This window comes from Falco cherrug, chromosome Z (genome assembly GCF_023634085.1).
Source record: "Falco cherrug isolate bFalChe1 chromosome Z, bFalChe1.pri, whole genome shotgun sequence".
Lineage (NCBI taxonomy): Eukaryota > Metazoa > Chordata > Aves > Falconiformes > Falconidae > Falco > Falco cherrug.
In genome coordinates, this window is record NC_073720.1 from 11,298,837 (window position 1) to 11,314,417 (window position 15,581).

The 15,581-nt window shown below is 41.9% G+C and overlaps 1 protein-coding gene across 13 annotated transcripts in view; it reads left to right on the forward strand.

The window, feature by feature from the left end:
* The window catches only part of UNC13B (unc-13 homolog B), a 214,306-nt gene that overhangs the window by 110,312 nt on the left and 88,413 nt on the right, over positions 1 to 15,581 (forward strand). For 12 of the 13 annotated variants that reach the window (XM_055699323.1, XM_055699327.1, XM_055699328.1 and 9 more), the window contains one exon: positions 15,496 to 15,542. In XM_055699323.1, coding sequence (XP_055555298.1) covers positions 15,496 to 15,542 — 47 coding nt within the window. Of the gene's footprint in view, positions 1 to 1,823; positions 3,933 to 9,023; positions 9,047 to 15,495; positions 15,543 to 15,581 lie in introns of those variants that run through there. The other variant, XM_055699336.1, reaches the window with a different exon arrangement.

The window sequence follows — 15,581 nt, forward strand, 5'->3', positions numbered from 1 at the left end:
ACTATGTTAGGAGAGCCAATGTTACTAGACCTCAAGGAAGGTGTGAACGGAGCAGCAAAAAAGGTCTTGGTATGAACTGTTAACACATTAGCCTTAAAACAGCTAAACCAAAACCAAGGTTAGAAAATGTGTTTCTATTCCTTTCGACATGGCAGAAAACCATCCTGCGCAAAGCTGGATGCACTTGGGAAAATTTGTTAGGCTGAAAGTTACGTGTGACAATTCTGTTTGTGCATTGCGGAGCTTAAAAAATTATTTTTTTTTTTTTAGAAACAGGTAATCATAAAAATGAAAGGCAGTTAGTATAGGTCTTAAAGCAATCAAGAATGTGGAAAAGAATATGTCTTTCAGCAGCAGGTCCAAATTGAATTGTCAACAGTATTGGTGTTCTCCAGACACCTTGACTCCAGGAGGACCTCTGTATGGGTCTCCATCTGCCTTCCTCTCTGGAGGAAAAAGCTGATTGTATGGTGCTTAGTAAGTACAGCAGTGAAGACACATGAAGATTTCAATTAGTTAACCAGAGTATTTTTTTTTTTAAATTTTGCTCTTTACAGGGGGGATTTAAATTGGGAAAATGATCCACTGCAAAATCTTGAGGGTTGGAGCCGAAGTGACGTGCAGAATCTTCATGCTGTCAGCTCAACCTGTTCGTACATATGCTGAGTGTGGCATATTTAACTGCAGGTTAGCTTGGGAGCTTGTAAGCTTTGAGGTTTTGTTTTTCTTTAGTGTTTGGTAGCAAAATATTAAGATAAAAATACTAAAATAGCAAAAAGGTTTTACACTTAAAATCTGTCATCCAGTCTTCCTGCCACTTTACATCACTTCGTGTAATTCCTGTGGGACAGCTGGTACTGTGCCAAGTTAATCTTGATTTCTGCTTTGGTTTAAAGCAAGAAAGGATGAAGATTGCAGACTTGAAAGGAAAGGAAATGTGCAGGGATAGAATCCCTAACAATTGTCAGAATTCTGTATTCAGAGGGGTAATTAAATCACACAGTACACCAGTGCCAGGAGCTCAGCTTGAAATAATTTGCAAACCTGGTAGAAAAAGGGGATGGCCACAGAATTGCTGTTATAGTCTTTTTGTCTTTTCTTGTCTTGTCTTTTTTTTTTTTTTACTTTTTTTTTTTTTTTTTTTTTTTTACTTTCTTGGATAGAAGAGGGAGTGAGGCGCACTTATTTTGACAAAGAAGGACCTGATCTGGGGAGCAGGCCAAAACCAAGATGATGTCTGTACACTTTAAATAGCACATCCTCTTTCTGTTTGCTTTTATATGTATGCTGGGATTTTTATTCTGCTGGTTAAGTTTGGCTATATCTGTCTGAACAAAACTGTAATGTTTTTTTCCCCTCTTTTGGTAGCTGCTTCGTGACAGAATAAAAACTGGATGTGAGTTGTGCATTGTGAAGTGATTGATGTGTGCTTGTGCAGCTTGTAGCACTATGAGAAACACAGGTGCAGCTGCTGATGATGTTTGCTAGAAGTAGATTGAAAAAGCAAGAAAATGAAATTGTGCTTCTGCACAGAAAACCTGTTGTAAAACTGTGGGGCAGGAAGCAATTCCGGAAGCACAAACTCCATTTGTTTCTGCGGGACAAAATGAAGAGGCTTCTTCAAGGCCAGGTAGATGAGAACCCAAACCATGCTCATCACTGCCAGCTCTCCCCGTTGGAGATTGAAACAGACATGTTTGTTTGTGGAATAAAGAGGAGCTCTGCAAGCACTGAATTTTCCACTGCTGGAGGGGACTTTCATCAGGATGGAGGATGTGATTCCAAGGGAGCGAGTGAAGTGTGTGTTGGTGAGGTGGAACTGAACTGGGATGGCTATGTAAAAATACCGTGCTCGGTTCAACAGAACAAGAAGGACTTTCAGGGAAATTCTTCTGATGGTTCAATGCAGACCTCTTCTGAAAGAAAGGGCAGAGTGTCTGAGGGTCAGGACCTTTCTTCCCTGAGTGTTACCATGAGCTGGAGAGAGGTAGCTGAAAGGCAAGGATGCTTTCCCCAGGAAAAGCCTGCTTCCTACAAGAGCCGTAGAAGGCAATCAAGAGATCGCTCAGCTGATGTGGTTGATTATATTGTTAAGGAGCTCCAGGGAATAAGTCGCATCCAGACAGAGATTGCAGAGCTCCGGCAGCACCTCACCTTGATAAAAGGCTCTGTGGATGAAGTCTCCAGCTGTGTGGATACGGTCTTGAGTGAGATAGAAGGCCTGCAAGGTGGTTCCACTGGCAAAACCCAGGGTACACATGCCCGAGAGCCAAGCAGGGAGGTACACAAGGAAGAACCAGTACTGTATTTTTATGGCATTCCAGAAAAAGACGGGGAAAACACAGTAGAGCTTATCTGCAGCTTCTTGTCTGAATATCACTGTTTCAATGGTATCCAGTGCAGTAAGTATATAAAAGATGCTTACAGATCAGATATTGGTACAGGCAAGCCATTAATGCCAAGACCAGCAGTTGTGAAACTTGTCAATTCTGAACAGAGGGACTTCATTTTACAGAAGTCTATCCTTCTGCAAAGCTCAGGGGTCCGGATTGCTACCAGTGAAGAGCAAAAGCGGCAGAATGGCCAGAGAGGGCACAAAACAGATTCAGTCTCTTTGCAGTCTGGTGTTAAGAAAAATCATCGCAACTCAGCGAGTCCTGATGCAGCTCAGAGAACTGATGCAGTTGGACACCTTCAAATGGATTCATGTCAGGTTAAGTGTAAAAACACAAGCAGGAAAACACAGTGCATAGTGGAGAGACTTGATTTTGTGCAGAAGTCAGCCTTGACTAAGAAAAGCAACTCGATACCTGAAACTGGGAAGGAATCACAAACAATAACCTGCAGTGAACAGCCTTCAGGTGACAGTGACACTCACCAGGCCTTTCATGAACCTCCACAAAATCCACAGGTGACCAATTTGGCCAAATTGGGTGATGGAGATTACTGCTGCTCATCTGACTCTTTGGGCCGTGGAAGCCAGAAGTGTGCTTCAAGCAATGGTAGTGAGCGCAAGCGTGACACTGAAAGCATCACTGAGAATTGTTCTTCCCTTCTAGATAAAGATGAGGGAATAACTGCAGAAGAAGTTGAAACAGACTGTGATACCCCATGCAAATTTACCAGTGCGGAGAAAGCTGATACTCAAAGAGAAGACATTTCTAGTGGGGTCACAACCATTAGCTACGATCATACAACAGATGAAATGGCTGATAGTAGTGATAGCTTGAAAGATATGATCCAAATGGACCTGAATGACCAAGATCCAACTGATCAGGTCTTTAGGGATGTCCTGGAAAATTCCCAGTATTTCCTTGACCATTCCCGGGATAACATTGATCTTGTAGACATGAAGTTCTACACTAATAAGCTTGGGAAAGCTATTAATCACTTCAGGTCTGCTCTGCAAGTGGTGTTTCACAAACTGGAGACAAGCGATTCTGAAATCCTTTTGGAAAATGATAGTGGCTTGCAGATGGATGATGACAATACACCTGTGCTGACCAGTTCAGGTATGTGTGGCAGCTCTGACAACTTCGCAGAAACCCCTCCTAGTCAGTCCTCTGAGAGCCAGGCAAACACAACTGTCAACAGTGAAGCATCTGCTCAGGTGCAGTTTGCCTCTTCCGTTCTTTCCTCTGTTCCACATGAGCCTCCTGTTCCCAGTTTGATGCCATCATCTGACTGTGAAATCCTCGCTGGGCAGCGCTCACCTCCTGAGGAGCTCGGAGCAGATATGAACTCTCTACCTGAGCCAGCAAAGGAGTGCAGACCCATGAGCCTTGACAAAGTGTGCGCAGAAACCATCTACCTGAACAAATGCATCAACAATTTCAAAAATGTGCTGAGGGAAAAGAGGCAAATGCGTAGGAGACTCTTAAAAGAATTAGCACAGGAAGGAAACTGGATTTCTGCTGAGGAGACAAATTCAGGTAAACCAAAAAAATACTTTTAAAGAGATGTCAAAATCTAATATTTGTGCAGCCAGTAGGCAACACCATACTCTCTGGGTGAACAGTTTATTAGAGGTTGTGAGCAAATAATTAAAAAGGCAAGGACGTATGGTATACAACAGCGCTGACCAAAAAAAGCCCTAAAATTTATTGTGTAGCACACTCTAGGTTATGTAAGTTAGTAAGCTGAAAACTCAGAAATTAAGAAATGTAAGTTAGTAAGCTTCACCTCTTTTTTTTTTTTTCTTTTTTTTTCTTTTTTTTTTTTTCCCCAGAGAGAGGGAGATTTGCAGTGCATCTTCAAAATAGCAGGTGTTAGGGTTTTTCGTCATAATTCGTGACTTGGTTTCTTTTTAAATATAATAGTTAAGACATGTGATAACAAAGTGTGCATTTGAGCTAAAAGTAGCCAGATTTACAGTTTGGGGAATTGAATGGATCCAGACTTCAAGTGGCTCCATCACGAAGTGGGAGTTCTCAGTGTTTAATCACTGCTAGATGTTATCCTAGTAGAGACCTTTAAAAATAAAAATAAAATTAAAAAAAAATATTGAGACCTGTGCTTTGGTATTGTTTCCATGACTTGTCTGTGAGATGGGAAATTTTGCACTTCTGTGGAGCTACATCCCTTATTGCCAGCGCAGATAATGAAGTGTTTGACCACAGCAGATGTGAGCTGATACAGTGGTGGAGCAGTGCCGGATAACACATGCCTAAGGATGTGAGAGGTAGAAGTGACCAACATGTTTTGATGGGCTTTGATTTGGTAGAACGAAACCTAACCTTGAAATGTAGGTTCATCTGCCCCCTCCCTCACCAGGTGGTGAGAAAACTTCGGTGATGTCGTCTCTGTCCAAACCACTACACAGTTAAGGGAAGAGGCTTTGTATCAAGAGTGGAAGATACTAGAAGTACAGCTTGAAATCTTCACATCCTTATTGTGAACCTCCTTGTATCAAGTATTTTGTTCACTTTTCTCCTTGCAGTTGTGAAAGCTAGTCGGAATAATCAGAGAGCTCTTTTTCCCATTGAAAAGAGTTTATTTGCTCCAAGTGTCTTTTCCAGTGACTGCTTTTGCTGTGAAGAAACAATCTGTCAATCTGTGTCTGACTTCTGTACCAGTGACCTTCTCAGTTATGCAGATCACAAAGCTTGTAACCAGCTCTTCACTTACTTTGAGGTCCTTAGTGTGGAGTTCAGACAAACAATAGGTTTTTAATGAGGGAAACACTAGGATTTGTTAGCAGGCTCGGCACAGCTACATATGTATTTTTGTGCTTCAAGGGAATGTTTAGATTATTAAAGTATAGATCATACAGATGAAGCTGATTTTTAATTTTTGTTATTATTATTCAGAAAGCTATTTTTATTTTCTGTTAATTATTTTCTTTTTTTTCTCCCCTCGTTTTTGCGTACTGCTCAAGTCCTGGACATATGTCCTAATTTTAGGACCCAAGGGAACAGACAGCGGTTTGGATTAGCATTTGCCACAGAGCAGCAAAAGTACTGAAGTAACCTATTTTTGAATGTGAGAGGAGGCTGCTCATCTTAGCAGAATTTGAGCAGTACAGGCATGTTCACGGAGTGAGAAGCAGCCAAACCAGTTAAGGCGGGGGAGGATCACAGCTGGACTTCAGTACCTTAGTTCTGACTCTGGGGTGGATTGACATTCCTGAGCCTCCCTGGCTCAGCTCTCCTGAACATCATCTAGTGACATGACAAAGAGTTGATGCTTGTTGGAAACCCATGTAAAGGCATATCTATATGGTATATATGACAATTGAAGTTATAAGTATGGGATGAAATCATGATGCTCTGAGAGACAGGAGGAGTCTAAAGGAGTCAAGAGTAGTGGAAAACACGGGATAAGGGATGAGAAAAGGGAGAGAACTTTGGGGAAAAAAACCCCAAACTGGAGGAGACATCAGAAAGCAAAGCACCCCAGACGATCAGAGCAAGGCAGAGGCGCTGTGAAGGGAAGAACATGCCTGTCCAGAGTGGAGGTCAAGGGACCTAATCAAAGCAGCAGTGCTCACGCAGCACAGAGCACGTGGGCAAGGAAGCAGTGGGTGAATAACCACTTGGCAGTAGCCAGAGTGAGAAAAGGGGATGACAGTGCTGCCAAGGGCTGTAGAGCACAGTAAACTTAACCATGTAATATGCCAGTTCGAAATAGGATCGTTTTGGCATGCATTTTCCAAGAAAGTGAAGCAACTGTTTCATGTGCTTCTTCACTGTACTCAAAAGAAGTTTGAGCCAAGCTCTTGTTTTCTTCCTTTGGAAAAAAGCATCATACACTGAATGCAATGAGAGGTTGTTGGTTTGCTTTTTTTTCCCAGCTGCAGATGAGTGTTTATGTCTTTACTTTAAAAATATGATTTGTTCTTAATAGGCTTTTTAGGTTCCTGAGTTGGGTTCACTGAAAACCCAGTTCTGCCTGCTGGCTTTTTGATTCTGAGCCTGAACTGGTGTATTACTCATGCCTCCTTAAAAGTTCAGTTCAAGGTATGTTATTAAATGTGTTTGGCAGCAGTCTGCGGCAAAGGAATGGATAATAACTTAGGAGGTGTTGGTAAATCTGTGTGTTTTGGTGAATCAGAGATGATGCACTGGCATAAAGGTTTATTTATAGTTGTACACAGATGCAAATTACCAGCACAAATTAGAATTTGGCAGATGTGTGTAAGTAATTGTTGTTATATTGTTGAACAAAAAATTCTTCAATTTGAAGTCAAAAGAGAAAAAATAAAATAATCCCTGAAAATCTGAGCAAGCTTTTAAAGTTTTAATTTGGGGGGGGAGGGGGCAAGAGTAAGTGAATTTGAAGACAGTTTGACTTTGTGTATGTTTAAATAAAGCCTTAAAATGGCAGAGATTTTTGTAGATGTAAATTGACTCCTCAAAAGTAGAATAGTGAAAGAATTCTGTGATGAGGGTTTAACCAATTTAGTCACTATTGATGATGCTGTGAGCACACCTGTTATAATGAGACATGATCAGAAGATTTTAAATCTTTGTCTGCAGCTTCTCAGAGCTTTGTCAAACTTATTGGCCTGAAACGGTCCCTAACAGCTTTAAACTGAAGGGGCTCAGAAATCAAAAGATAAATATGGAATTTAAGCCAAAATAATCCTTTTTTTTTTTCCCCCAAATGAATCTAATGCAAGACTTATTGCTTTGTGTTTGTATAAAAATAAGCTTGACCTACATTTGAGAAGCTCTAGTGCCCTCAGGCCTTAAAATTTGGCAGTGCTAGTCTGTGTCAAAGATTTTCTGTGGAAAATCAACCCGAAATGAGTGGAGTGAATAAGCTTTTGAAAAAGGTGTAGTTTGCGTATGCTCACTGATGGCTTGCTACAGTTGAGCTGTTGTGCTGCCCGAGACTCCATCTGTCCTCAGTGTTTTCCAGCTGGGAGCTAAAGCAGGGCTTTTCCTCTTGGCGTGACTGAGAGCCCTGGCAGGCCTGGGAGGGGACATCAGTCCAGGTCTTCTGCATCTTCTGCCTTCAGAGACTTCACAGGAGACATCAGGAAAGAATCTGGTTCAAATAGGAGTGAAAAACCCAGGAATGAGGGAAGTCTAGATCTTCCTGGGAGACACTGAAACAACCCCAGGGACTGAGTCAGGAGAGATTGGGTTGGGTTTGAAGGCTTTGGGATGACCATGCACAAAGAAGGACAAAACCAGAGGTCTTGAAGAGGAATTGGGTCTGCCTAGGTGAGGTTTTGCTTAATAGAGCAAGACAGGCAGGAAGATGGGGTAGAAAATTACTTTAGATGGGGGACAGTCAGAAGTGCCTGTGCCCAAAAAAGCATGTTGTCATCTGAGGCTGGGATGGAACCCCAGGTTTCCTCAGGTTGTCCAGGTTGGCAGGTCTGTGCACAGCTGGCCACCAAAACACGGCATGCCTGCAGCACTGGCCATCGTGCAGAAGACACAGCGTCCTGCTGCTGCCGTTTTCTCCTTTGTTAGCTCCGAAGAAGCAGCCTGCAGGGTGGTCCGGAGGCTTTCCTCCCTGGTGAGGATCCACGCAGGCATGCCTTAAGGTGGAGAGAAGGGTTTTTATTTTAGCTACAACCCAGCACTTCGTTTGCCAAAGTTACTTGACTTCGCCTTAGTGATTGACTTAAAATAGCTTCTCTATTTTCCTGTCTTAGTGATTGCATGTGTGTAATTATACCCATATAGACAGTAACTTTGAAAACTATTTTAGCTTTTAAACCAATTTGAGTGGCCCTTGTTGCCATGAAGATATTCCTTCCCCTCCCTCTTTCATATGCAAATGAGTAATATGATTTTTCTGTGCAGATACAGAATTACCTGATTGGAAGACTTAAAAAAAAAAATACCATGTCTGCACCGGAAGTTTTGAGTGTGACTCTCATATAACTTTACTAGCCTTGAAATTGCCTTTCCATAAACATGAGATTTGGTGTAGGAGGCTTCTGGATATATATATTTTTTTTTTTCAGAGGAGAATTGCCTAGATTTATAACACCAGAAAATATCTCCCTGCATTATGGTATTTGCCAAAGCAAAATGTGTTCCATGGGAACGAGTAGTTTCCTCATAATGGGCAAAATGCACAGGGGGCAAGGAGAGGAGGAGGGGGGATGCTTCAGATGCAGGCAGTGGATGCAGTCTGGGGGGAAAAGAGGAACACATCTGTTCCTTTCTGTAATAAATACAGGTTCTCTTTCCAATATTATAAGTAGTAGCTCCCTTTCTGTATTAAGATTACTTAAAATTCTTGAGTTAATTAAACAGGAACTGAAACTCTAAAAATCAGCTCTCAAAAGCCTATGTTCTACTGCATGTGCAGTTATGGATGAAATTTGATTAGTTTAACTTGAGATTAATTAGTAGAGATTAATTAACTGCTATACATTGCAGGAAGCACATGGGAAAACTCTCCGCTGCACAAATGTTTTATCAACTTGCGGCAAATGTTTACCCCACTTTCTGAAATCATTTTACAGATCTCATGGCAGAAATCTGGTCTATTAACTTTTGTTCCTCTCCTTTTTTTGTGTGTTTGGTTTTTTTTTTGTTTTTTTGTTTTCTCCACAGAAGGAGGTAGAGGGGAGCTCCAGGTTGTACGTTGTCCCTTGTAACCAGTATCTCTTTCTGAAACACTTGTTTGTGCATGCCTTGCTTTCATCTAGCCAGTTGCTCCTGTTGAGGCATTGAAGTTCAGTTTAGCATGTTACGGTTGTCAGAGGAATTGTTAACACCGTGTATGAGTTAAGAGTCTGTTCAGTGCATATTACCTTGTATGAAGAGGGAAAGATGAATGCTTAGACAGATCGCTTCCCTTCGGTGCTCTGTGGGGTATGTGTAATGTACACAGGCACCGCGTTAGCAGAGTACAAATTGTGTGTCTTGTCTTTTCCAGCCTTCTTCTTTATGAATCTTGTTTAAACCAAGTATTTCATCATTTTGCCTCAGTTGTATTACTTCATTCCATCTCTATCAGATTCATACACATAGAGCAATTGAAGTCAGAAATACTGCTGTGGGCTATAATACTGAGATTAAGCAAGACTATGGATGCTGGGAGGTGTCTGCTGCAGATCCTGTGCCTTTTTAGCTGGCTACAGGCTGCACTTCGCTTTGAGCTGGGCTGTGTACCCCATGGGAAGGGCAACACCTTTCCCTTAATACCTACAGCTATTGCAGCTCCACTCGTGGACCAGTTGTCTCTATTTATCACCCTGTGGGCAACAGGTGGCTCTTTCCTCCTAAGAGGATCTGCAGTGTAACGTCTTACATTGTGTTTGCAACTGTACCTCACATAGAGACATTTCTGGCTTTTGGATGCTCAACAGTTTTATTTTCTTAAATCTATGCTCTGTGGATTCAGTGGCTGCTGTGCTTCTGCCTCTCCCATAGCTGCATGAATCAGGCAAAATCAGCTTCCTGAAGCAGGCTGAACGTTGCTCGGCTTTTGGGCCTCCAAGCAGATCTTATCCTTTGAGTTTGATGAATTTGCATTTCTAAGCTTTATTGGCTAATGTATCAGCAGCTTCATTTCATTCTTACTGGTGAATGTCTGCCCATTAATGCTTTTTCAGGAATGCAGAGATATCTGGGGTCAAATATTGGGGTCAGATTCTATCATCTTCTGGATTCGGTGCAAAAACGCTGAAGCCTCCTTTAAGATGCTTATCTGGCAGCTGGAAAACTGGTACTGGAAGACACATCAGGTGTAAGGAGCTTGATTTGAGGCTCTTCAGTCGTTTAAATCGATGCTGTTGCAGAATACAGTGGATTTAAAATAATCCCTTGGCTTGTTGCAGCTTTGGATTCCTTGTGAAACGTAGCATACTTGAGTCAATGAAAACACTGAACCACAAGACAGCCTGGTTTAATTGTGATGATTTAGTTCAGTCTGATTCTGCTAATACCCCTGAAGAAATGGTCTAATTAGGCATGACCAGAAGTCTAATTTAGGCAGTGGAACAGTTGCTCTTTGTTTTAGCCTGATTGATATTAATCTATAGCTTAAATTGAGGTTTTTGAGGTTTAATAATGAAGCATAGTATTTGAAAACAAGTTAGGATGATGTTCAAAACAAATTAAAAGTCATTATTGATTTTTTTCTTATCTGTTTCAATAAAGCAGCTTTCCGTGTTTTACATCTGGTTTTATCTAAGAGGATAATGTGCGAGACACAGTACTTAAGTGTGATGGGAAGTTACATCGTTAGAAAGCCATTTATGTGGTGGGGGCTAATGGATCTGGGGATGTTCTTCCTTTTCCTTGTGCTGCTCCAGACTTAGTAATTTTTTTATTTTTTTTTAATGCCTCTCTGTCCATTTCGTGGACTTTTTCTTCTACAGAATTATGTAATTGTTCTGTCCGTTAAAACATCTTCTTGTGTATGAGAGAAATTGCAAAATATACAAGCTCTGGCTTGGTTAAATAACTTCTCAAATTACTTGTAAGCCTAGCTGTCGCTTTTCCTGAGTAGGCAAAACTCCTGTTAGTTTCCTTTCTAGGCTTCACCAGACTTTGCCTTCCCTATGACTGAATACTATGACCTCAATGATCATGCCTGTTGACTTGTTTAATCCAAGTTATTAAATTTATGCTACTCTGTCACTGGCATTATTTTGCTAACTGGTTCTTCATTGATAAGAAACTTTTAATTACTTGGAGGAGACCTTTTAGCAACTGATTTCAGCATGTTTTACTGTCTGTGACAAGCGCTTTCCCGGCTGAAGGTGTTTGTTGGACAGTAGGTGTACAACTGTCATCCATCAGCATCAGAAATAAAATAAATGAATAGAGGTGTGATGGGCTGTTTTGTTTACATTTGCTTCTTCATCTTTTCAGTGTTGTTTTATGTGCTTACTGGAGATTTTAAAAATAAATAAATTCAGATTCACGCTGGTCTGGCTGCTTTCAAGGAGAGATCAAGTGACAGACTGGCGCAGAAAAGTGAAGCACAAGCCAGCAAAACACTTTCTGTGACATGCAACGTGGGGATGTCCAGGTGTTAAACGTATCTTCTTTCTCTTTGTCCTCCCATTTGTTTTGGGAAGGACAGTGCTAAAAACTCTCACTGTCATTCCACTGTTCTCATCTGCCTGTTGTTTCCACTGCTTGCCCAGGCTCCAAGTGAGCCAGGCTGGCCGCATGGGCTGAACTCGAGCAGATCCATGGCTGGTGACAAGACCCAGGGCAGCTACTGGAGCCCTCCTGTGTCCTGGTGGGAGCACTGCCTTCAGAAGGTGCAAAACTCCCCAGCTGCAGCAAATCCATCTAAACAGCATTGCCATTTGCTGCCTTTAAATGAAGGGGAATATGTGACATGTTCCTACGCACATCAGTGGTGTAAACCATGGATTACTTTAACTGGCACTCCCAGAGATGTCTGGACCCTCTTAACCCTCATACCAGCTCTTGCAGGTAATGCAGCCTCTGTGGTTCTAAGGCTACATGTGTGAGTGCAGCAAGGGACTGCAGAGGAATTCTTGGTGACTGCCAGCCCTCTGCCACTGTATGATACTGCGAACCCAATTTCCTGCTTTAAAACTGGCTAGGTTAGATGTAGTCTTTCAAAAGGAGAAGCAGATTGCAGAGCTATCATGGTTAGACACCTTCAAATTTTCATCCTCCGTTTATATTTAGCTGCAGTTGTTCTTCCATGCAGTATGTTCTCCTGTCTATTGAATAAGCACAGAAGAAGGTTTGTTTTGCTAGAGTAAGCAAGCTGTCCTGCTCTCCTGTAGTATTGTGTTTACATCCTTGTGCTGCTTTTGCCATTTTTTTTTTGTGAATTCTTTTTACTTTGATGTAGAACAAACAGATGATACATGCCTTTCTGAAGGAGTCTTGCCAGCAGAGTACAGAGGTATTTATGCTTTTACTTCTATAGAGACATTTTACTGGACACGCTCTGGATAAATTCTCTCCTTACATGGCTGTATCATAGTGGCTCATGGCCAGTGAGATGACTAGAACTCAAGTCCGTTGTCATGTGCTTTCCTCCACTGAGGAACACCTTGCATGCAGTCAGATTCTCAGCAGGCTTTGGGGCTCTGACCTGTCATTTATGCCATGTTCAGTCCTCCGTTGTTGCAGTCTTCACCGCCATCAGTTCTTTCCATTGGGCATCTGATCTGAGTTCTGTATCAATAATCCTCCTATGTTTGTCATCAGCAGATTTTATCAGCAGATCCTACTTCCACTGACTTCCTTACTGCATTGTCCACGTCTGGCTCAGTTACTGGTTTACCCACCATAAAGCTCCCTACTCCTCAGTTTATCTGACCTTATTAGTGTCACATGGCATTGCATCAAAAGTTTTTTGTTGAAATGAAAATTCCCTTGATCATTCATTTTACTGTCTAAAGAAAAATGGCTGCTTTGTCAAACAAAAAAATACATGTCTTCAAAACTGTTGTGCCCTATATGATATTTTTTTTCCTGTTTGCCAGTTATCTCCATGTGAACTCTTTGCTTTGTGTTTACTCTGAAGCCTTTGAAGCTATTGAAGCCAATAATGAGCCTAAAATAATCTAGATCACCTCGCCCTCCTTCCCTCACACACCTTAACTGTGGGGACTGCACTGGCTCTTCTGCTGACTCAAGGCATCATCCAGTCACCCTCGTCCCTCCTTTGATGGATATCAGGTGCTGGTTCTCCGGATTTTCTCAGGGAGAGCGCTGCCTGGAACACATTACCTCTTTGCTTTCAATAGGTGATAACTGCTGTTTCCTCACAGCCATCACCTGCCTTGTCCTGCATCAATATTGTCTCTTACTGAAAGTTCTTTCCTCTTGTGCTCTTGTACCCAGATGACCTTTAATCTGACCCTAAAGAAGCTCTTTCTTTTCTCAAGTTTTCTTTTTATTTGCATGTCTAAAAGGCTTGGCAAAAGTAAATAAAGTACAGTTTGTCTGGATTCTTGGCGCTTTTTACATGGCATGTCTTAAAATCTGGGAGGTGATGGAGGTTTGTTTCCTGATGATGCTTTCAGCCTTTCCCTACATCCATGCTCCTGGCCATTCTTTGTTGACTTAGGGTTGCCTGTAGGAAATGGTTATTTCTCAGTTAGGTAACAGCTTTCCCTGGATCTTTTACCCCTGAACAGAGTTCTTGATGCTCTTGTGGTCTCCAGGCTGCAGTATTGCCCATACTATTTGTGGTCTTTAAGGTCTCAAATATTTGTTGCTAGTATTTAAAGTTTCTCAGATAAACTGATTGAAAACTTCTTTTCAGTAAACATTGCCAGGTTTATGTTTGTCATTCTCTGTCATTTAGCACACCAGAACCAACTGGTGTCAAGCTCAGTCCGGTATAAAGTGTTGCTCCATTTCAGGATTGCTTTCCAGTCACAGCTCTTCCGAGTGTTCGAAGGCAAAGAGAGGGATTTCCTCCCCTGTGTGCTCTGACGGATCTGGTTGCATTTGCTTCATGAAATCTCTCTCTCTTCACCAGCAGTGGATTCAGATCCCTCCAGAGGAGATGCAGGTTTCAGGCTGAGGGGTTTTGGAAGCACAGCTCGGAGTGGAGGGGGGTAGAGCACGATCGGACCTGCAGGTGCTTAGTGCCTGGTGCTGGGCCGTGGATCTGGGCTCCTGCCTGCTCTGCAGGCCTACATGATCATGTGGAAAGGCTGGAGTGACCATTCAGTTATGGATAATGTCATGTTGATCATGCCTGTTTAAAAAGAAAATAACAAAAATGATGTAATCTTCAGATCTGCCTAGCCCTGGAGCTGTCGGAATAACTAATAAAAAGTTTGGATTGCTGCTGTACAATCTGAGACCACACACAGAAACTTGTTTTCCTTGGTTATTTCTGCTCTTGTTGGGAGACCTTGTCTGTCACCAGTGAACAACATGATGTTGCACAGCTCACCCAAAGTACAGGACAAAAAAGAAAAAAACCAAACAAAACCCAACAGCTTTCATTTGGGGCTGTGATTTTTTGTCTTGCATAAAACTGGAGCTTATTTTCTGATGGTTTCCTGACAGACATTCTTTTACTCTGTTGTTATTCTCAGGTTGTGAGTCCTATGTCTGGAAATTGGTTTTCCACTCTGGGCTAATTGCAGACACTTTATACTCTTGGCAGACATAATTGTCTGAGGTTGGAGTGTTACCTATTAGCAGGGTGCCTTGCTTCGTCCTGTTTGAAACCAGCTTTTCTTTCAGGGAGTACAGGAAAATGTATGAACCGTAAGCTGGAACAAAGGGATTCCCAGTTATAGGTAAACCATTTTCCCCTTATCCCAAAACTTTGGTTTCCTCCAGGGACATTGCAAGCGTTGAAACTCTGATCAGCCCACTGATTTTTCAGCTCTAATCAGTCCGCTGATGATTTCCAAAGAAACAAAACATCACTCTATAAACACATACCTCATATGAATGTAAGAACGTGGTTTGAATTCATGAATATGAATCCTTCTGTCTGCAGTCTGTGGTGTTTTCTATCACACCGTGAGACCCAGTTCACTGCAATCATCTTGCAAGTGGTGGCCCTTGTGTGACACCTGTGGGAAACTGAATACTTGCATATAAATGAGCAGAGCTGCAATGGGGACCTTCCAGCTTAGGGGGCTAAAGAATCTTTGCATTTAAGCATGACCAAAATTCTCAAGTGTTTGTACAAAGTTTCATGTTGATCAGTCATTTGTGCATTTCATACAGGTGTTTTTAATTTGTAACATCTTCATTATGACCATGTTCACAGAAGTGGTGACCTGTAGTAACAAGAGCTCCCCAAAGCTCTTGTTTTTGTTGGGTTGGAAAAGCAAGTTGGTCTTCGGAACTGCCTTTTGAAAGAGGAGGTGCACTGAACAGGCTCTTCAGGTTCCAGTCCTAGGTGTTCGATGAAATCACATAGCCTGTCTGTGTCTGTATGCCTTATCCTGACATGCTGCTGGCCATTGGAGGTGCTTGAATGAGTTTCTGTATGCATTTACCTGCATGCAGTGTGGTCTGTTGTCCTTTCCTCAGAATATAAGTACTTTTTCTGGTGTATTTGGAAACTAACATTGTGTTGTTCTTTTCCCTTATCCCATTTAAGGGTCAAGATGAGGCTGATCCATCAAAACCACCTTGGCTCAAAGGAGGGTAAGTGGTATTTTGAGACCTTATTTCCCCATATTTACA